At 46.1% G+C, this 23624-nt stretch overlaps 1 protein-coding gene across 7 annotated transcripts in view; it reads right to left on the bottom strand.

Annotated features, from left to right (window-relative positions):
* Positions 1 to 23624, bottom strand: part of PSEN1 (presenilin 1) — an 84832-nt gene that overhangs the window by 46573 nt on the left and 14635 nt on the right. For all 7 annotated transcript variants that reach the window (XM_002719669.5, XM_017349401.3, XM_070065199.1 and 4 more), the window contains exons 4-5: positions 7115 to 7365; positions 4550 to 4691 (exon numbers count right to left, since the gene is read on the bottom strand). In XM_002719669.5, the coding sequence (XP_002719715.1) occupies positions 4550 to 4691; positions 7115 to 7365 (393 nt within the window). The remainder of the gene's footprint in view (positions 1 to 4549; positions 4692 to 7114; positions 7366 to 23624) is intronic.

The following is a 23624-nucleotide window of genomic DNA, read 5'->3' as shown; positions in this document are numbered from 1 at the left end:
GTTTTAGAAACAAATAAATATATATAATTACTAAAATTTGAAGACAGTGATCAAAATCACTGGAGATGGAAATAAGTCCAAAATACATTGTTAAGACAGACAAGAAGGGACTGGGACATACAGCAGTCTGTATCATGGAACAGTAGGTTTAATATACCTCAATTTCTATTCTTCAAAAAAGTAGAAACAATTATTACATATACACACTTCTTTTTATTTATTTATTTATTTATTTATTTATTTATTTATTTATTTTTTGACAGGCAGAGTGGACAGTGAGAGAGAGACAGACAGAAAGGTCTTCCTTTGCCGTTGGTTCACCCTCCAATGGCTGCTGCAGCCGGCGCACCGCGCTGATCTGATGGCAGGGGCCAGGTGCTTCTCCTGGTCTCCCATGGAGTGCAGGGCCCAAGCACTTGGGCCATCCTCCACTGCACTCCCGGGCCACAGCAGAGAGCTGGCCTGGAAGAGGAGCAACCGGGACAGAATCCGGCGCCCCAACCGGGACTAGAACCCGGTGTGCTGGCGCCGCAAGGCAGAGGATTAGCCTAGTAAGCTGCAGCGCCGGCCCCATATACACACTTCTATCTCACCATATAAGAAAAAGAAATGGAAAGATGTGTATCCAACTATTAACAGTGGTTGCATCTGGGGAATAGGATTGGTGGAGTTTGAATCACAGCTGCTCCACATCTGATACAGGTCCCGGCTAATGTGCTTGGGAAGGTAATGGAGGATGGCTCAAGTCCTTGGGCCCCTGTACCCACATGGGACACTTGGAAGAAGCTGCTGGCTTCAGGCCGGCGCTGCGGCTCACTAGGCTAATCCTCCGCCTTGCGGCGCCGGCACACCGGGTTCTAGTCCCGGTTGGGGCGCTGGATTCTGTCCCGGCTGCCCCTCTTCCAGGCCAGCCCTCTGCTGTGGCCAGGGAGTGCAGTGGAGGATGGCCCAGGTGCTTGGGCCCTGCACCCCATGGGAGACCAGGAAAAGCACCTGGCTCCTGGCTCCTGCCATCGGATCAGCGCGGTGCGCCGGCCGCAGCGCACCGGCCGCGGCGGCCATTGGAGGGTGAACCAGCGGCAAAGGAAGACCTTTCTCTCTGTCTCTCTCTCTCTCACTGTCCACTCTGCCTGTCAAAAAAAAAAAAAAAAAAAAAAAAAAAGAAGCTGCTGGCTTCAGACTGGCTCAGCTCCAGCCATTGCAGCCAAATGGGGAGGGAACCAGGGAGTAAAGACCTCTGTCTCTCCCTTTCTCTATAACTCTGCCTCTCAAATAGATAATTCTTTGAAAAAAAAAAAAAAAAAAAAAAAAAGAACTGATACATAACGGAAAAAAGCAAGTAGGCCTAAAAAGCAGATACTTCTTTTTTTTTTTTTTTTTTTTTTTTTTGACAGGCAGAGTGGACAGTGAGAGAGAGAGACAGAGAGAGAAAGGTCTTCCTTTTGCCGCTGGTTCACCCTCCAATGGCCGCCGCTGCAGCCGGCGCACCGCGCTGATCCTGGCAGGAGCCAGGAGCCAGGTGCTTTTTCCTGGTCTCCCATGGGGTGCAGGGCCCAAGCACCTGGGCCATCCTCCACTGCACTCCCTGGCCATAGCAGAGAGCTGGCCTGGAAGAGGGGCAACCGGGACAGAATCCGGCGCCCCAACCGGGACTAGAACCCGGTCTGCCGGCGCCGCAAGGTGGAGGATTAGCCTATTGAGCCACGGCGCCGGCTAAAAGCAGATACTTCTACATTGAAAGTTATATTTGGGGGCTGGTGCTAAGGTATAGTGGGTAAAGCTGCCACCTATAGTGCCAGCATCCCATATAGGCATTGGTTCGAGTCTCAGCTCTCTGCTTCTGGCCTGGGAAAGCAGTGGAAGATGGCCCAAGTCGTTGGGCCCCTGCACATACATGGGAGACCTAGAAGAAGCTCCAGGCTCCCACTCCAAGGTAACAAGGAAGGTTCAACTCTGTATAACGTTGGTTTGTGAGGACTGAAAAGGCATTTAATGTTACTAGTAATCAACTAAGTGCAAATTAAGACATTTTATTTGGCTGTAAAAATCAACAGAGTTTTAAAAAAATTCAATGCTGATGAAAGTAACCTTACATATAAATTGATATAGTCTTTCCTGGAAAAGGAATTTTGCATACCAAGAGAATTAAAAAATGAAGATAATTTGCCTCACAAATTTCATGTCTAGGATTTTACCATAAGGAAATAATCTGAAAAACTGAAAAAGGTCTGTGTATAAACATATCATTATGGGGCTGATGCTGTGGCTTAGTGAGTAAAGCCACCACCAAGAGTGCCGGCATCCCTTATGGACGCCAATTTGCATCCTGTCTGCTCCACTTCCGATCCAGCTCTCTGCAATGTCCTGGGAAAGCAGTAGAAGATGGCCCAAGTCCTTGGGCCCCTGCACCCATGTGGGAGACCTGGAAGAAGCTCCTGGCTCCTGGCTCAGGTCAGCGCAATCCGGCCATCTGGGGAGTGAACTAACGGATGGAAGAACTCTCTCTCTCTCTCTCTCTCTGTGTAACTCTGACTTTCAAATAAATAAATAAATCTTTAAGAACAAAGCAACAGGCAGTGCCGCGGCTCACTTGGCTAATCCTCTACCTGCGGCGCCAGCACCCCGGGTTCTAGTCCCAGTTGGGGCGCCGGATTCTGTCCCAGTTGCTCCTCTTCCAGCCCAGCTCTCTGCTGTGGCCCAGGAAGGTGGTGGAGGATGGCCCAAGTGCTTGGGCCCTGCACCCGCATGGGAGACCAGGAGGAAGCACCTGGCTCCTGGCTTTGGATCAGCGGCCACTTCGGGGGTGAACCAATCGAAAAGGAAGACCTTACTTCTGTCTCTCTCTCTCACTGTCTAAATCTGTCAAAAAAAAAAAAATAAATAAATAAATAAATAAAGAACAAAACAAAAAAATGTCATTTTTTTAAAAAAACAAAAACCTAGAAACAACTTACATGATGTTTCACATCATGGACATCAAGGGAAGTAAACTGTAATATATTCATTGAGTCAGCTTCATGTATTGAAAGAAATATTTGCTAAGAATTTGTAATATGATGGGGCCGGCGCTGTGGCGCAGCAAGTTAAAGTCCTGGCCTGAAGCGCCAGCATCCCACATGGGTGCCAGTTCTAGTCCCGGCTCCTCTTCTGATCCAACTCTCTGCTATGGCCTGGGAAAGCAGTAGAAGATGGCCCAAGTGCTTGGGACCCTGCACACACGTGGAAGACCCAGAAGAAGCTCCTGGCTTCAGATCAGCGCAGCTCTGACCGTTGCGGCCATCTGGGGAGTAAACCAATGGATGAAAGACCTCTCTCTCAGTCTCTACCTCTTTCTGTAACTCTTGTCTTTGAAATAAATAAAAATAAAATCTTAAAATAAATTTAAAATATATTAAAAAAAGAATTTGTAATATGAAAAAATGCTTACACCAAAGTTAAAGAAGGGACACATAATGATTATATTAGCCATGTTTAACAAATACACTGAAAAATCCTAGAAGGAAACAGAGAGGACTCCACTGTTAGGAAAACGAACACTGATACTTTCCATTATCTGCAATCAACCCTAAAAGGACACTACCGCTAACCATTTATAATTTTTCTGAGGCCCGATTTTAAAGCACGTGCCAGGTGGCTAAAGCGCAGGAGTGAGTCGCTTCGCAAGAGTGAGCTAGGAGGAGAGGCTGGGAAGGCTGGGCACCACTTCTTTTCTGCACAACTTCCCTCCCAAACCTCCCAAGGAAGGAAGGAGGCTACCACAGGAGGTACCCAGGGGAGGAATGGCTACCCATTCAGCAGCAAAGCACGGCCAGTCACTAACGAGCTGAACACCACCAGCTGCAGGGAGCTGTACTGTTCTGTACTGAAGTGCAAAATCTGAATTCCTTAGTTTTACCTCATTTTATGAGTTCTGTTAACCCTAGAGCTTTTTTTTTTTTTTTTTTTTTGACAGGCAGAGTGGACAGTGAGAGAGAAAGACAGAGAGAAAGGTCTTCCTTTGCCGTTGGTTCACCCTCCAATGGCCGCCGCGGCCGGCACACTGCGGCTGGCGCACCGCGCTGATCCAAAGGCAGGAGCCAGGTGCTTCTCCTGCTCTCCCATGGGGTCCAGGGCCCAAGTACTTGGACCATCCTCCACTGCACTCCCTGGCCACAGCAGAGAGCTGGCCTGGAAGAGGGGCATCCGGGACAGAATCTGGTGCCCCGACCGGGACTAGAACCCGGTGTGCTGGCGCCGCAAGGCGGAGGATTAGCCTAGTGAGCCACGGCGCTGGCCTACCCTAGAGTTCTATTTGTGGGAAAGAGAGAACTCACAAAGGTCTCACAGCAGAGCCCTTCAGAATGTCATAAGTATGCTGTAAATCAAAATATTACAGTTAGACAGTGGTATTACATAAAAACACTGATTTTCTATTTATGCCTTTTAAATACATTCAACAATGAAGGAGAAGAAAAATAAAAATTAAACTAACTCCAGCCTTTTTGCTGGACAGGAAAACCCATCATAAAAAGAACAAGGTGGAAAGCAAAGCTCTGTGTCTCAGGCTCACCTTATAGCACCTGTATTTATAGAGAACCACCAGGAGGATAGTCATGATGACAATGACACTGATCATGATGGCAGCATTCAGAATCGAGTGCAGCGCTCTCTGGCCCACTGTCTCGGTGTCTTCTGTAAACGGGGTATAGATTCTGTAACAAAACAAAACAAAACAAAACACAAGAGCCCTAGGTAAATGTTAAAGGATATCCCAAAACACATACTCATTAACACTAGAATGTGGTTTCCTTTATTGAATTAATACCTTATAAATCAGTTTTCCCCATCTCACCAATCTAGCCAGGAAGTTTTAACCTAAGAAAAGCAGCTATACTATAAAATAGCTGCTTCAAAATGAAAGGAAGTATCTACCCCACAGGGGTGGACTCGCATGTGGGCCAGTGGGAGTATCTACCACACAGGGGTGGACTCGCATGTGGGCCAGTGGGAGTATCTACCACACAGGGGTGGACTCGCATGTGGGCCAGTGGAAGTATCTACCACACAGGGGTGGACTCGCATGTGAGCCAGACACTGGCTCCATCTAGTGTTGCTTTCTATTCAAACAGTTACCTCACCACAAGTTCTATCTCCATTGCTTGTTAAAGAATCAGATTCTGCCACACCAACTGCCTAAGCTAAGTGGCTATCATGGAAGGTAAATAAGGCTATGGTCACTGTCCTTCACCTTGCGGGTTTGGTGGGGAGGGACTGTAACTGGACTTGTCTTGAGTTAATGACCCATATCCAACTTCCCCTCGCTTTCCTTCAAGTGACACATTCAGTACAGGTGCCAATGCTCTCAGCCAGAAGATTTTATTTCCAGCTCTCTGGTGTGGCCAGAGACTAACAACTAATGAGTTATACGCAGATGTTTTGCACAAGGAACTTCTCAGAAAACAGTGAATTCTGCAGGAGAGATGTTTTATATTCTTTCCTCTCTCATTCTTTCCTGCTGCATGAATGAAGGCAGGGGCTCTGGCTGGGGCCCTGAGCCAGCAAAAAGAGCAGAAGTTGAAGAAGGAAGAAAAGAGAAGTCCTTGGTGAGCAGGCAGCTGTAGACTAATCTGGACTGCAGACCTCTACACTGCCTCACGGGAGAGACAGAGAGAGAACACATGAGTACCACTGACATTTCCTATTTGACTTTCCAGAACTGACTCAGCAGATTTTCTGGAAAGGACCAGACAGTAAATGTTTCAAGCTTTCTGGGAGACTTGCTTTCTGCTGCAACCACTCAACTATGTCACTGGAGTAGAAAAGCAGCTGCAGACAATATTTAAATGAACGGGCATGGTCACGTCCCAGTGAAAGCTTATTCATGGGAACGGTTGCCAGGGGCTAGTGTTGCAGCACAGCGGGTTAAGTGGCTGCTTCTGATCTCATCCCTGCAGCTCCATTTCCAATACAGCTTCCTGCTAATGCACCTGGGAAGGCAACAGAAGCTGGCCCAGGTACTGCCAAACATGTGGGACACCCAGATGAACTTCGAGGCTCTTGGCTTCAGCTTGCTCCAGCGCATTGCTGCAGCCATTTGGGGAGTGAACCCAGCAGACAGAAGCTCTCTCTTAACATAAATAAATAAATCTTAAAAAAAAAAAAAAACAAACAGGTGGCACGTAGATCTGGCCTGTGGGCTACAGCATGCCAACCCTCGTTCTATAATATGTGGCCAAACCTAACCCTAACTTCCACAGAAAAGATTCCCCAGTCTCTACGGATACTGTCTCTAACCCTCGCCATTGTCTTAGCCATTCTTACAAAAAGAGAGAGGCATGGCAGACAGAACACCATGCAGTTTTTCAGACACTTCCAAATTTCACATTTTAGAACTCTTCTGTGGGTCCCCTAAGAGTCCTAGAGACAGAAGCAGATGATATCTGAATCAAAGCATTTTTCTTGGAGGCCCAAGGTTCACACTAGCAGCACCAGAGAATCCACATGACAGCTCCCCAACAGCCTAGAGTGTGCCATTTGCCTTGGTTATTTATTCTTTAAATTAACTTTTTCCCCACATATTTATTGTAAACCTCACGCTGGAAAAAGTTCCCTCAGAGGCCTCACAGTAAAGGAGGACACCAAATGTTAAATAAACGAGGCAAATATACATACAAACTTTAGCAAGGGAAGAAGAACAGGTGCTGTGAGGAAGAAAGCAGGAAGGGCCTAATTCTGTCAGGAGATCAGAGACGTTATCTTCAAATTTAGAGCTAACACTTTAGCCAGGATGGGAAGGATGGCAGGAATTTAAAACACCAAAGGTGAAAAGAACAGAACATTCCTGGCAGAAGAACAATGGGCCCGCTGGCCTTGAAGTGGGCAAAATTACTGTTTACCTGCTCAACTCCAAATAAACGTACCACATCCAATGACACCGTCAGGAAGCACAATCCTGCAATGTTCATCTTCTCCCTTAAAGCATCTGGTGACAGCCCCGCTCTCAACTGCTCCTGGCCATCACAGAGGATGGATTCTCCAGCCTTCACGCCTCTCAGGCCAGAGGCCTTCAAGGTGCTGGTCACAGGCTAGAGAGGCCACACTGGCCATGAGAATAAAACAGAACACTCTTACGTACAGCTGCCCGTCCTTCCGGGTGTAAAAGCTGACCGACTTGATAGTAGCCACAACCACCACCATGCAGAGGGTCACAGGGACAAATAGCATGATGACATGTTTGGCGCCATATTTCAGTGTCAGCTCCTCATCGTCTTCCTCATCTTGCTCCACCACCTGCCGTGAGTTACCCTGGGGTCGTCCATTGGATAAAGGCTCGGGGTTGCCAACTCTCCTCCTGTCGCTGTGCTCCTGCCGCTCTCGGTTTTCATTCTAAAAGCACACGAAAAATCTCATCAGCAAGTCATACTCTCAGCAGGATAAAGTATTCTAGATGAAAACAAAAAACATAACCATTACTCCTGGGATTAACAACAGGTCAGTCATTACTTGGGTTCTAAAAACCTGAGGCAAGGAAGAAAGAACCAGGCAGACTTGCCCTAACTCACTCTCTTCTTCCATTCACAACTTAAGACTAATGTACTCACCCCTCAAAGTTTGGTAAAAATACAGCTGCACAAAACCTTCTTCATTTGCTGTAGCTGCAAGGAGAGTAACCTCACCTTTTTTAAATTCATGCAGTTTCATGCCAGTTATGCAAGGAATATCTTCACTATTAATAAAACTTTAAAGTTCTTGCAATGAAGTTCAAGGGATTTCAATTATTTCTCACAATAGCATGTACAGCTACGTGTGTCCCTGGTGGTCTAGTGGCTAGGATTCAGCATGTACAGCTACAATGTCTCAAAAAATTATCCAAATAAAAAATCCTCACAGAAAGAAACTAGGCCTGAATTCTGAAGGCTCATACGCCACCCACCCCAGCACCCACCGCCCTTACTCTGTAACAAACACTTGATGAATCACTGAATGGAATCAGAATCTTCCTTCCTTAGACTCTGCTCTCCTCAGACACTTAACCTAGACCCTTTTGTTAGCTTTGTCCTTCTCCAGATTTCCTCCTTTCCTGTTCCTCAAGTTCAAATTAATTTTTACTATCACTGCTCAGAATATCTTGTAAACGGTAGAATGAATAACCAGAACAATAATTAGGGGCCAGCGCTGTGTAGTAGTGGGTAAAGCTGTCACCTACAGTGTCAGCATCCCATATGGGTTCCAGTTCGAGTCCCGGCTGCTCCACTTCCGATCTAGCTCTCTGCTGTGACCAGGGAAAGCAGTAGAAGATGGCCCAAGTCCTTGGGTCCCTACACCCGCATGAGAGACCCAGAGGAAGCTCTTGGCTCCTGGCTCTGGATCGGCCCATCTCCAGCCGTTGCACCATTTGGGGAGTGAACCATTGGATGGAAGACCTCAATCTCTGTCTGCCTCTGCCTCTCGCTAACTCTGCCTTTCAAATAAATAAATAAATCTTTTGCGGCTGGCGCTGTGGCACAGTGGGTTAACACCCTGGCCTGAAGTGCCGGCATCCCATATGGGCGCCAGTTTGAGTCCCAGCTGCTCCTCTTCTCATCCAGCTCTCTGCTATGGCCTGGGAAAGCAGAAGATGGCCCAAGTGCTTGGGCCCCTGTACCCATGTGGGAGACATGATGGAGTTCCTGGCTCTTGGCTTCAGATCAGCGCAGCTCCAGCCGTCGTGGCCATCTGGAGAGTGAACCATTGGATGGAAGACCTCTCTCTCTCTCTGCCTCTCCTCTCTCTGTATAACTTTGGCTTTAAAATAAATAAATCTTTAAAAAAAATTAAAAAAAATTTTTTTTTAAATAAAGGCACTCATTTTTCTCACAGATGAGTAAACCAAATAAGAGATCAAAGTACACTGATAGTCACTGTTACTGATAAAATGAAATTAGCCTCATTAAGCTCAGGCTTTTAGGAAGATCAGTGGAGGACAAGTCACTATTTTTTTTTAAAAGATTTATTTATTTATTTATTTGAAAGAGTTAGAGAGGAGAGGCAGAGAGAGAGGGGTCTTTCATCTGATGGTTCACTCCCCAGTTGGCCGCAACGGCCGGAGCAGTGCCGATCCAAAGCCAGGAGCCAGAAGCTTCTTACGGGTCTCCCACATGGGTGCAAGGACCCAAGGTCTTGGTTCACTCCCCAGTTGGCCACTATGGCCAGAGCTGCACTGATCTGAAGCCAGGAGCCAGGAGCTTCTTCTGGGTCTCCCACATGAGTGCAGGAGCCCAACATCTTGGGCCATCTTCCATTGCTTTCCCAAGCCATAGCAGAGAGCTGGATGAGAAGTGGAACAGCTGGGACTCAAACTGGTGTCCATATGAGATGCCGGCGCTTCTGGCCAGGGCATTAATCCACTGTGCCACAGCAATGGCCCCTCTTTATTTTCTTTAAGATTTATTTGTCTTATTTGAAAGGTAGATTTATAGAGAGAGGTCTTCCATTTACTAGTTCACTCCTCAAATGGCTGCAACAGCTGAGACTGTCCAGGTCTAAGCCAGGAGCTTCTCCTGGGTCTCCCACGTGGGTATAGGAGCCCAAGCACTGAGCCATCCTCTGCTGCTTTCCAAGGCACGTTAGTAGGGAGCTGGATCAGAAGTGGAGCAGCCAGGGCTTGTCTGGCACCACAGGCAGTGGTTTAACACACTAAGCCCCACCAAGTCACTCTCGTGCCTCTTTCCTGACTACATGGTTCAACTAAGTGCTACTACAGTGCTACTGTAAAATAAAACTACATCCCACATTTAGTAATAGTTCAAAATTATTACTCTGTACCAGGGACAGTGATATGAGCTTTACAATGAATTCTCATTCACTCCATCATCAGCACCTTACAGTTGAGGAAACAGACACAGCTGGTTAGTGTTACAGAGAGGGCTGGATCCCAGGTCAGTCTGACTCCAGAAACACAGTTCTTAAGAACTGTGAATTTGCCATTCACAAGACAACAAGGGAGCTCTGTAGACTCTGTGGGCTGAGGAGTCTCTTATTTCACTTTGAACATATTCATCCAACAAGTTACGAAAATTCTATATTCCAGGTGCTCTGCTATGGCAATAGAAGTTAATAAGATCCTCACAAATTCCTTAAAAAAGTCTCCAAGTTAGCTTTAGGAACACGTTGTAAAGAACTTTGTTTGCCATGCCAAGGACTTTAGACTTTAGCCTGTAGGCAACAAAGTCATAAAAATGGTTAAGGTTGAGGAAGTAACACATCACATTTAGTTCACCTTTAAGAAACTTGACTGAACAGCAATGACAAACAGCACATGTATGAGAAACATGTGTGAGAAGCTGAATCCCGGGGCTTGGTCAGGAAGGGCTCAAGGATGACTCCTGAGCTTTCCAGCATCAAGGACTAGGTGGCTGACGACAGCGCTAACAGAGACAGAGAACACAAGAAGCAGGATGCGAGAGAGAAGTATCTATTAGAGATGCTGTACAGGTGAATCTCAAGTACCTGCAACCAGGCAGCTAACACTGAGGAACTTCAAGTTCAGGAGAGAGGCAGAGACCATTATCAGTCTCTACAGCTGCTGCCACTATTTTCCCCTGAAATCTCAGAGGGAGTCTAGATGTAAAATAGAACAGTACAGACTTAATGGTTATTAAGGTAATATACACAGCCGTGGAAGGAAAATACAGAGTGAAAAGATGACCAAGAAGAGAAGTATGAATAACCCCAAAATTTAAGCACCAGGTGATGGGAAAAGAACCAGCAAAAGAGATTGAGAGGAAAAGAAAGAAAACTCGGGAATCAACTTACCACAGAAGCCAGAGAACAGCAGAATTAAAAGAGGTGTCATGGGGCTGGCGCTGTGGTGCAGCGGGTTAACGCCCTGGCCTGAAGCGCCAGCATCCCATATGGGTGCCAGTTCGAGACCTGGCCGCTCCACTTCCGATCCAGTTCTCTGCTATGGCCTGGGAAACCAGTAGAAGATGGCCCAAGTCCTTGGACTCCTGCACCCGCATGGGAGACCCAAAAGCAGCTCCTGGCTTCAGATGGGCACGGCTCCAGCCATTGTGGCCAATTGGGGAGTGAACCATCAGATGGAAGACCCCCCTCCAATAACTCTGACTTTCAAATAAAAATTGAAAAAAAGAGGTGTCATGAACATTCAAACAGGATGTAAGCTGAACAAAACTGGATTAGGAAGTTCAAAAACGTTTCTACAAAAGTAAAACAGCAAAGAGAGAAATCAAATCAGAAACCACAATGTAATGGGAAATTAATGAAAACTGAAAGTACAGGCAATCAACCTTTGAAGGAAAAAAAAATTGACAGTAGGCAGGGATTTAAACTTTAAAGTTACTTTAGGGGTTAGCATTGTGGCGTATTATGTAAAGCTGCCACCTGCAGTGCTGGCATCCCATATGGGCACCAGTTTGAGTCCCAGCTGCTCCACTTCTGATCCAGCTCCCTGCTCAAGGGCCTGGGAAAGCAGCAGAAGATGGCCCAAGTGCTTAGGCCTCTACACCCATGTGTGAGACCTGGAAGAAGTTCCTGGGTTTGGTATGGTCCAGCCCTAGCAACCACTGTAGCCATCTGGGGAGTGAGTGGATGAATGTAAGATCTCTGTCTCTCCCTCTCTAACTCTGCATTTCAAATAAATAAAATAAATATTTAAAAAGAAAAGTTATTCTACGGCTATCAGAGACCTCAGTCTACTTGTGAGGTTAAGAAGCTAAAAATTTGAGGGAAAAATTGAAAACACAACATGGAGGATGACAACTAATGGAACAGAGTGGGTGAAAAAGGGGAAGAGAGAGGGAGCAGAGTCGGCCTCAGAAAGGCAACAGCACCCTCCTGCTAAGCCGGGAGATCAGAAAGGAACTCTGACCTCACAGAGAATTATCTACAAAAACTCAAACTCTATGAGATAAATGTAAACTATTCCAAAGCTTAAAAGGCAAAAATGTATACAATATCCATCAACAAAGCTAATTCAACCATGAGTCACTGTTGTGGCCCAAGTCCAGAAGCAGGGAAACAGTGATGAGGAGGGCGAAGTCTGGAAGACAACGACAGAGTGTGACCGAAAGAGAACTGAGAGAACTCTTCAACTTTCCCAGAGAAGGAGGTGACTAAGCCATCTTCAAATACTATATCTGGTGCTGGCATCGCAGACAGCTGGTTAGGCCAGTGCTTGCAAATCCCATGCTGGAGTACTGGGTTAAGTCCCAGCTGCTCCATTTCTGATCCAGCTGCCTCTTCTAATGCACCTGAGAAGGCAATAGAAGATGGTCCAAGTGCTTGTGCCCCTGCCACCCATGTGGGAGACCTGATGGAGTTCCTGGCTTCTGGCTTTGGCCTGGCCCAGCCCAGGCCACTCCCTTTGGGGAGAGAACCAGAGGATAGGATCTCTCTGTTCCTCTCTCTATCTGCTATTCTGGCTTTTAAATAAAATAAACTTTTTTTAAAAAAACAAAAGTTACATCTATGATTAATGTTCAACAATTCTAACCAATTTGACAGATTAATGTCAATAAAAGTGAAAATACCAGTAACAGCTGTATTTGAATAATACTGTTAATTTAGAAACCACTGTAACATTATCTCATTTATTCTTTTCTTTTTTTTCTTTTTTGACAGGCAGAGTGGACAGTGAGAGAGAGAGACAGAGAGAAAGGTCCTCTTTGCCATTGGTTCACCCTCCAATTGCTGCCACGGCCGGCGCGCTGCGGCCGGCGCACCGCGCTGATCCAAAGCCAGGAGCCAGGTACTTCTCCTGGTCTCCCATGGGGTGCAGGGCCCAAGCACTTGGGCCATCCTCCACTGCACTCCCTGGCCACAGCAGAGAGCTGGCCTGGAAGAGGGGCATCCGGGACAGAATCTGGCGCCCCGACCGGGACTAGAACCCGGTGTGCCGGCGCCGCAAGGCGGAGGATTAGCCTAGTGAGCCGCAGCGCTGGCCTATTCTTTTCATATCTTGAGAGATTGTGAAGGGTGAACACACAGCACAGGCAGGAATCAAATTCAAGTCTCTTTCTCTGGTTCCAAAACCTACGTCCTTTCTATGGCATTACAGCCACCCTTTCAGGCTAAATGAAAACTTAATTGTGTAAATCTAGTATGAAAGCAGCAATCATAAGCTCATTCGCAGACCACAACTGGATGTTCTGGTTTATAACGAACATTAACCAACTCCACCCTGCCCTGCCCCAAGGCTGAGAACAGGATACTAGGGAGCACTGTTTAACAGGAACTCCCTCTCCCCCTCCTACTCCCTTGCTGTCTCTCTCACACACACCCTTCCTCTTTGAGGTACTTTAAGTAATAATTTCTTTAAAAAAGGTATAATTTAAATAGGCAAAACATTCATAAGGTCCTAAGATAAGGAAGTACAAAAAGGAATAAACCCGCTTCTCAACTCTCCACTTAGCTTCCTCATGCCTCAGCTGACTATGAATCCTTTCAAGGTTTTAAATGGCAGCGCTGGGCTTGGTTGAAGCCAGGAGCTAGGGACTCCATGCAGGTCTCCCACATGGGTGGCAGGGGCCCAAACACTTGCACCATCATCTGCTGCCTACCAAGATGCATTAGCAGGGAGCTGGATTGGAAAGGATGAGTGTGAACCCAGGTGTCCCAAAAGGAGCCTAACCCACTGTATCACAGTATTAGTCCATAAAGGGTATTTCTAAGGTCAAGAAAATCAGTGTTGGGGCAAGCATCTAGCACAGTGGTTAAGACGCCTACACTGGAGCCAGTGTTGCGGCACAGCAGGTCAAGCCACTGCCTGCAGTGCTGAAATCCCATATGGGCAATGGTTTGAGTCCTGGCTGCTCCACTAATGATCCAGCTCCCTGCCAGTGTGCCTGGGAAAGCAGTGTAGAACGGCCCAAGTGTTTGGACCTTGAATCCTCACAGGAGGAAGATGCTGGAAGAAGCTCCTGGATTCAGCCAGGCCTAGACCTGGCCATTGTGGCTATTTAGGGTGTGTACCAGCAGATGGAAGACCTCTCTGTCTTGCCCTAACTCTACCTTTCAAATAAATAAAAGTAAATGTTAAAAAAAATGCCTGCATTCTCTATCGGAGTGCCCAGGTTCTATTCCTGGCTCTGCTCTGGAGCCCAGCTCCCTGTAGTGTGCACCGGGGAAACAACAGATACAGTGCAAGCGGCGAGGTCCTGGGTCCTGGCTTTGGTCTGGCTCAGCTGCAGCTGCTGTAGACACGTGGACAGTGAACCAGCAGATGTGAGTACTCGCTTGCTCTCATTTTTTCTTTGTCTTTCAAATAAAATTTTTTTAAAAAGAAAGAAAAACTAGTGTTCTAGCATTACAAAAGACTTTACTTCAGCGGCAACGGGCAGAATTACTCACTGTAAATGTTAAGTTTCAGGGAGGGCGAGGTCCTATGGGATGTGATGTTCTAGGAAGCCAGACTCCTCAGAATTCCTGCAGCATGAAATCAGGGCCTGCTCTCGCCAATCTTTTCCTTTCTCCTTGCTTCAGAACATAATGCAAGTACAGGTCCAGCTTCCCAAAGCATGAGGACCCTGAAGCACGGAGGGTACTTCTTCTGAAGCAGCAAAAACCGTGGAGGTATTTTAACCTGCAGGGTTTTGTGTAGATTTTTAACCTTGCTCCCTACCTTTTTAAAGTGTTCATTCCTAAAGAAAAGTTATAAATAAAAGCCTATCACATACAAAGTATCTTCCCTGATCTCCTCTGCCCTACAATATGAACATGGTGAGCAACACGGTATCTTTTAAATTTTTTTCAAAACCACGTTTATGGCTGCCACTTGTGATACAGCCCATATCCAAGTGCAGGTTTGAATTCTGGCTACTCCTGATCCAGTTTCCTGCTAATGTACCTGGGAAGGCAATAGACGTCCCACGTACTTGTACCCTGCAATCCACGTGGGCTCCTGGCTTCAGCCTGGTTATGGCCATCTGGGGAATGAACTGACACATGGAAGATCTTTCTTTTTTTTTTTCGACAAGCAGAGTTAGACAGTGAGAAAGCGAGCCAGAGAGAAAGGTCTTCCTTTTCCCGTTGGTTCACCCCTCGAAATGGCTGCTACGGCCGGAACACTGCGCCAATCCAAAGCCAGGAGCCAGATGCTTCCTCCTGGTCTCCTGTGCAGGTGCAGGGCCCAAGCACTTGGGCCATCCTCCAATGCCTTCCCAGACCAAAGCAGAGAGCTGGACTAGAAGAGGAATAACCAGGATAGAACTGGCGCCCCAACTGGGACTAGAACCCGGGGTGCCGGCGCCACAGGCGGAGGATTAGCCAACTGAGCCGCGGCACCGGCCAGATCCTTCTATCTTTATCTTCCAAATAAATAAATATTTTTTTAAAAAGTACTGTAATTTGCATAATATATCAATACTGACACAGAAATATGCCTCAGTTAAAAATTTTATAATGTCACCATAACTATGGTAACTGTTAATATTTACTCAACAAGAATGCAGCACACATCATGCTAAGCACTTTAGGGGGTTATCTCATTTTTTAATAAAACTCTAAGTTTATTATTATAACCTTCATTGAAGATAAAAAGAAACTAAAGTTTAACAAGGTCCAATAATCTGCCAAAGATCATAGAGGTAAGAAGTTCTACAGTGGGCCAGCACCGTGGCTCACTAGGCTAATCCTCTGCCTGCGGCACCAGCACCCCGGGTTCTAGTCCCGGTTGGGGCGCCGGTTCTGTCCCAGTTGGTCTTCTCACAGTCCAGCTCTCTGTTGTGGCCCGGGAAGGCAGAGGAGGATGGCCCAAGTGCTTGGACCCTGCACCCCATGGGAGACCAGGAGGTAGCACCTGGCTCCTGGCTTCGGATCAGCGCAGCGCGCCGGCTGTAGCAGCCATTTGGGGGGGGTAAACCAACGGAAAAAGGAAGACCTTTCTGTCTCTCTCTCTCTCACTGTCTAACTCTGCCTGTCAAAAAAAAAAAAAAAAGTTCTACAGCGAAGATTCAAACTGATACTGTTTAGTCAGGAGACCCTACTGTTGGCCATAACCTTAAATACTAACTGGTTAAACCATAAGTAACCAATGCCCCAACAATAACAGCTATCTCCACATTTTCACTGTTACAGTGTCTCAATAAAAACTGCACATTTGGCACACTTATAGTAATGTTCCAATAGCATAAATCTGTAGAAGTATAAATGCTACATCAAAAGGTATTTATATTTTTCTGATTTAGTTGCTAAACTATCTCCAAAAGGCACATGTATTAGATTCACTGACAAAGTCCTTACATGTAAATACTAACTAAAGGGGCCGGCACTGTAAAGCTGCTGTCTGCAGTGCCAGCACTCCACATGGGCACCAATTCGAGTCCTGGATGCTCCACTTCCAATCCAGCTCTCTGTTATGACCTGGGAAAGCAACAGAGGATGGTCCAAGTCCTTGGACCCCTCTACCCTCTTGGGAGTCCCAGAAGAAGCTCCTGGCTTCAGATCAGCTCAGCTCTGGCCATCGTCGGCCATCTGGGGAGTGAATCAGCAGATGAAAGACCTCTCTCTCTTTCTGCCTCTGCCTCTCTGTAACTCTGCCTTTCAAGTAAGTAAATCTTTTTAAAAAGTCAATATTTAAAATAAATAAATAAATACTAACTTAACTACTTTGATGGTATATGAGAATGCCTGCATCCCCACACCCTCATAGCAATGGGCATCAATCTATCAATGCTCACTAACAGGTAAAAAATGTAAAGCTTAAAAAACTTTTTTTTTAACTTCGTACTTTTATGTAACTTGAAAGGCAGAAACACAAAGGGAAAGAAACTGAGACAGATCTTACATGTACTGGGTCATTCCCAAATTGGACTGCAACACCCAGGAGCCCACACTTAATCTGGGTTTCCCACGTGGGTTGTAGGGCCTCAAGTACTTGTGCTATCATCTGCTGTCCCCCAGGGTGTACATTAACAGGAAGCTGGATCAAAAGTAGAAGAGCCATCAGGTTAAGCTGCTGCGTGTAATGCTGACATCCCACATGGATGCCAGTTCGAGTTCTGGCTGCTCTGATTCTGATCCAGCTCCCTGCTAATGCGCCTGGGTAAAGCAGTGGAAGATGGCCCAAGTGCTTGGGCCTCTGCCCCCACATGGGAGACCCAGAAGCTCCTGGCTCCTGGCTTCAGATCAGCCCAGCCCCAGCTGTTGTGGCCATCTGGGGAGTAAACCAGCATATGGAAGATCTGTCTTTCCCTTTCTGTCTTTCAAATAAATAAATAAGTAAATCTTTATTAAAAAAATATACATTTGAAAGGCAAAGTTACAGAAAGGAAGAGACAGAGATAGATATTCCATCCATTGGTTCACTCCCCAAATGGCCACAACGGCTTTAGCTGGGCCAGGCTGAAGCCTGGAACTCCATCTGAGTCCCCCAAGAGTGTCCAACAACTTGGGCCATCATCTGCTGCCTTCTCAGGCACCTTAGCGAGAAGCCAAATTGGAAGTGGAGTAGCCAGGGCTTTGATAAAGGATTAGAGGTGTCCCAACTGGCGGCTTAACCTATTTGACACGATGCCTGCCCCACGCTTAGGTTTTTAATTTTGTATAGCTGAATATGAACTTAGGTGAATTTATAAGGAAAACAAAGGCTTATTTTTTCAACACTCCAAATTCTAATTTTTAAAAATACATATATGGGGCGCTAGCATCTCATATGGGCACTGGTTCGAGACCCAGCTGCTCCACTTCTAATCCAGCTCTCTGCTACGGCCTGGGGAAGCAGTAGAAGATGCCCCAAGTCCTTGGGCCTTTGCACCCACTTGGAAGACCAGGGGGAGGCTCCTGACTCCTGGCTTCAGATTGGTGCAGCTCTGGCCATTGCGACCAATTGGGGAGTGAACCAACAGATGGAAGACACCTCTCTCTCTCTGATTCTCCTCTCTCTGTGTAACTCTTTCAAGTAAATAAATAAATCTTTTTAAAAAAAAAAAACGCATATATGGGGCCGGCTCTGTGGCGTAGCAAGTAAAGCCACCACCTGCAGTGCCGGCATCCCATATGGGCACCTCTTCAGTCCTGGTTGCTCCACTTCCAATCCAGCTCTCTGCTATGGCCAGCAAAACAGCAGAAGATGGTCCAAGGCCTTGGGCTTGTTATGCCCAGTTAGACTGTCCCCAAAGACCACCAAGGAGCCGAAACCGCTGTAGAACACATGAGAGTTTTATTACAGGTCCGGGCCTGGGTTCTCAACTATCACCAACTCTTCAGTTAACAGGGTTTTTATAGGGTTTTCAGAGACATTAGTACCATTTAGCAAATCATCTCATCCCGCAGGAAATTCAAAGGACATCTCTTAGAATTGATTAGTGCATCCAGTGGCTGGAATTGACCTAGTAAAGGTGACTGGATGGCTTTGGAGTTGATGCCTTTTAAATTGATTGGCTAAAGTATAGGGTCCGGGCTGCTGGGGTGTAGTGCCAAAGAACAGGGTCTTGGGGATGTTATTAATCACCTTAACTGCCCTGAAAAGACAAATGGTACTTTAGGTGTTTCTCTGCTATCTGCTAATTGGCTGTTGCTAGGGGAGTTTATTGCAAGGGGAGTTCATTTATTTATTTTTAGGAGCTTCTGACTCAGGGTTCAGGGCCTGGTCAGGCCCAAGTTACAAGATGGAGGCCTATTTTAAAATAGTTGCACCTTAATCCAGGCTCAGGTCTCACAGGCTCCTGAACCCACCTGGGAGACCCAGATGAAGCTCCTGGCTCCTGGTTTCAGCCTGGCCCATTCCTGTCTGTTGCAGCCAACTCGGGAGTAAACCAGCAGGGGGAAGATTTCTCCTTTCCCTCTCTTAACCCTGCCTTTCAAATAAATCTTAAAAAAAATTTAAGTACCAATCCTCTACAACTTTATGGATAATGTCTGGATTTTTATAATAGAAATGTGGGCCTCTTCAGCATACACTCTAGGTTAGAACCAGAAGAGTGTTCAACCGAAGGACTGGCAGGTTAAGTGGAAAACTCAAAACATTTATTAATCACAGACATGCTTCCAACACACAGAATTCCATCTGGACCCTGCACAAGTTTTGCGATTCCCTGCAATTGGATGTGTGACCACTACTCCAGTGCTAAGACAGGCTGTCAATTTCCTAACAGTTGACATAACTGGTTAGGGGTAATAACTAATATTACTGAGGCCTAGAGTTTCTTAAATTATTAAAAGATTTGCACCTAAGATCTCTGACTTTACTCCCAGGTAAAAGCTAGCATGTTATTCTGGAGGTCAAGATTTTTAGTTATTTTTCACCTTACTTCATTTTCACATAACTAGGAAAATAAATTCATTACTATAAAGAGTGCATTAACAGGGCATCTGTAGATCCAACTCAGTTTAAATTTCGAACATTCGTCTCATGCATTTGTCTCTCCTAAAGGTTCCATGTATGTAAACATCACTTTAAATAGTTTTCAGATTTGCCTTGTTTATAGACGTCTCACCCTCAAGAAAGTGACCAGCATTTAGAAAATAAGGCCAGTTTTTCCATTCTATGTTTGCTAACAATTAATAGTTCTTTGCATTTAATGTTTTGAATTCTCAAAAGATGACCTTCATTTACAAAGAGCACATACATTTTAATATTTATATTAAATATATTTTTATAAATTATAAAAATTTATAATTTAAATTTAGCAGCTGAAAGAAGCAGATTCACATAACTGTTCTTCAACAAATGCCTTTATATAGAGAATGATTTTTGGTCTTTTAATGATTACTCCTTTAAGGTTTCTTTTTTTCGTTAACAAATGATTGCTTATTTTCTATTCTACATTAAAAAGGCTGTTTACTTCTGTAAGGACTAGAAAATGTGGGTGAGAGGGCAGGCATTTGGCACCATGGTTAAGATGGCCCTGGAGATACCCACAATCTGTATCAGAGGGCCTGGGTTCGAGTCTTGGCTCTGTTCCAGATTCCAGCTTCCTGCTAATATTCACCCTGGAGGCATCAGTAATGTTTCAAGTACTTAGGTCCCTGCCATGTACATGAGACTCAGAGTGAGTTCCTGGTGCACAGCTTCAGCCTGGCCAAGTACTAGCTATTGTGGGCATTTGAGGAGAGAATCAGCTGATGGGAGATCTCTGTTTCTCTTTCTCTTCTTACCATTTTACCAAATAAAATAAATTTAAAAATTTTTTAAAAGGATATGTGAGTCAGAATAAACTAATAGAATAGTTCTAAGTATTCAACTTATGAATCACTTTTTTTTTTTTAGATTTATTTATTTGAAAGGCAGAGCTACAGAGAAGCAGAGACAGAGAGAGAGGGCTGCAATGGCTGGAGCTGAGCTGATCCAAAGCCAGGAGCAGGAGCTTCTTCCCAGTCTCCCATGTGGGTGCAGGGCCCAAGCACTTGAGCCATCTTCTACCGTCCCCAGGCCACAGCAGAGAGCCAGATTGGAAGTGGAGCAGCCGGGACTCGAATCTGGCACCTATATGGGATGCCGGCACTGCAGACAGCGCCTTTACCCGCTATGCCACAGCGCTGTCTCCCTTCTAAGGCCCACCCTGAGAGGCAGCAGGTGGCAGCTCAAGCACTTGGGAGACCAGATTGAGTTCTGGGTTCTTGGCTTCTGCCTGGCCCAGCTCTGGATGCTGTAGGCATTTGGGGAGTTCTGGATTTAGCTTTTTTTTTTTTTTTTTTTTTTTTTTTTGACAGGCAGAGTGGACAGAGAGAAAGGTCTTCCTTTTGCCGTTGGTTCACCCTCCAATGGCTGTCGCGGCCAGTGTGCTGCGGCCGGCACACCGCGCTGATCCGAAGGCAGGAGCCAGGTACTTATCCTGGTCTCCCATGGGGTGCAGGGCCCAAGCACTTGGGCCATCCTCCACTGCACTCCCTGGCCACAGCAGAGAGCTGGCCTGAAAGAGGGGCAACCGGGACAGAATCCGGCGCCCCGACTGGGACTAGAACCCGGTGTGCTGGCGCCGCAAGGTGGAGGATTAGCCTAGTGAGCCGCGGCGCCAGCCTAGCATATTCTTATAATGCCAGTAGAAAGGAAACACAGACTGACTTTTGGCAAAGTATTACAACAAGCAAGGAAAAGGTTTCTACCAAACTCTACAAGGGAAAAATACAACCCTACAAAGTATTTGAATCAGTACAGTAAAAGTAAACTAAGGGATTATGATAAATTATCTACTTTCTACTGAAAGACAAACTATAGCAAAACATCTGATATTCTTGTGATAGTTAGTTCGATATCCAATTTATGATACATTTTGGAGAGAAAGAACTCCAGTTATTTCACAATTTGCAAACTTTGCCTTTTTTTAAGAGACAGCTGAATCATTAGTCAGCCTTCCTAAGTCTGCTAATCTCCAGTCCCTCCAGGCAACCAACAGCAGAAACAAACAGGAAGTTCATGCCAGCCTCAAGAAGGAGGCAGAGGGTAAACTAGTGGGAAACAGCAAAATCTTCAAACACATATTCCCCAGAGGGAGAGAAAACAACGGACCAGATTCTCCACTTGGCTGTCGAACAGGTCGAGCCACTTGCTTGACAGCTGTTTCCCATAAAAACTGTAGCTCTGCCCTAGGGAGTGCAGCACAAATCCAACATGGCAGTAAAAGCAGTGATTTAAGGGTTAAGGAAGTGCGCTTCCAGAAAATTCTTTCACATGAAAGCTGAAGTCCTGAAGCAACTGGTATGATTTCCTTCAAACTGTTATTTCCAGAAACACATTTTAAAATTTCTCTTGCTGAGGTTGCGAAAAAAACTCCTTTGTCGTATTTCTGGAAGATCTGTATTGAAATGACTGAGATACTGGGTGACCAATAAACCCTTAAAAGCAGCTCAGAAACATGAACTAAGTACTCCCTTGAGGGAATTTACAACCTGGGAGTCAACAAGCATAAAAAAGTAAAAATTCCAAAAGATGAAGTCAACGTAACAATGCTTCTTGTCTAGCACAGACCAGAATAAAGATGTTTTACACAGGGTGGGTATCTGGCACGATGGTCAGGTCACCACTTGGGACCCTCATATCCTGTATCCAAGTGCCTGGGTTCAAGTCCCAACTCAGCTTCCTGCTAACACGTGCCCCAGGAAGCAGGAGGCAGCAGGTGATGGCTCAAGTAGCTGAGTTCCCGTCACCTGTGTGGGAGACCTGGATTGAGCTCTTGACCCTGGCTTCGACCTGGCCCACAAAGGTTGCTGCAAGCATCTGGGAGCAAAACAATGGATGGAGATCTGAGATCTGTCTCTCTCTGCCTTTCAAGTAAATAAACAAAACGTTAAAAGGGAGACTAACAGACATAACTGAAATTTCCACTACTGAGGGCATAATACAAGCGCCAGTCACTAATAAGGGTGCTCTCAGAGACCTGTGCTATCAGGCTCTTTGGTCTTTCACCACTCCATCACGATTCCAGTAAATCCTCACGGAAGACCCTGAACATCTGCCCCCTTTGCACAAACATTCCCCAGGTGGCAGGCTGCCCCATTGTGACCTTTCCTTAACTGAAAAAAAATACAAATAAATTCTTTTAAAGGAAAGAATAATTCATTTACCTACAACATTTAAATTATGTACCATAGGCCGGCGCCGCGGCTCACTAGGCTAATCCTCCGCCTAGCGGCGCCGGCACACCGGGTTCTAGTCCCGGTCGGGGCGCCGGATTCTGTCCCGGTTGCCCCTCTTCCAGGCCAGCCCTCTGCTGTGGCCAGGGAGTGCAGTGGAGGATGGCCCAGGTGCTTGGGCCCTGCACCCCATGGGAGACCAGGAAAAGCACCCGGCTCCTGGCTCCTGCCATCGGATCAGCGCGGTGCGCCGGCCGCAGCGCGCCGGCCGCGGCGGCCATTGGAGGGTGAACCAACGGCAAAAGGAAGACCTTTCTCTCTGTCTCTCTCTCTCTCACTGTCCACTCTGACTGCCAAAAATAAAAAAAAAAAAAAAAAAAAAAAAAAAAAAAAATTATGTACCATAAACACAGTGAAACTACAAACTAGAGAAAATATTTGAAAAGTGTTAAACCAACATGAGGTACAGATGACTTCTTTTTTTTAAAAAAAAGATTTATTTATTTATTTGAAAGGCAGTTAGAGAGGCAGAGGCAGAAAGAGAGGGCTTCCATCCGCTGGTTCACTCCCCAATTGGCCGCAACTGTCTGAGCTGCGCCGATCCAAAGCCAGGAGCCAGAGCTTCTTCCGGGTCTCCCACACGGGTGCAGGGGCCCAAGGACTTGGGCCATCTTCAGCTGCTTTCCCAGGTCATAGCAGAGAGCTAAATCAGAAGTGGAGCAGCTGGGAATCAAATTGCCACCCATATGAGATGCCAGCACTGCAGGTGTTGGCCTTACCGGCCACGCCACAGCACCAGCCCCAAGATTCCTTCTTGATGGCCTAAGTGCTTGGGGCCCTGCACCTACATGGGAGACCTGGAAGTGGCTCCTGGCTTCAGATTAGTCCAGGTCCAGCCATTGCTGCCATTTGGGGAGTGAATCAGCAGATGGAAGACCTTTCTCTGACTCTCCCTCTTTAACTCCACCTCTCAAATAAATAAAATCTTAAAAAAAAAAAAAAAACCCTCCTTCTCCCCCAAAAGTATATTCTATATTTCAATGAAATCAGTAAGAAAAATACAATCAATCTATCAATAGCAAAGTGGGCACATAACATTAACAGCCAACTCACAAGAGAGAAAATCCAAATGGCCA

The sequence above is a fragment of the Oryctolagus cuniculus genome, chromosome 20 (genome assembly GCF_964237555.1).
Source record: "Oryctolagus cuniculus chromosome 20, mOryCun1.1, whole genome shotgun sequence".
In the NCBI taxonomy this organism is placed as follows: domain Eukaryota; kingdom Metazoa; phylum Chordata; class Mammalia; order Lagomorpha; family Leporidae; genus Oryctolagus; species Oryctolagus cuniculus.
Note: the sequence above shows the minus strand (reverse complement) of the source record. Positions and strands in the feature narration are given on the sequence as shown.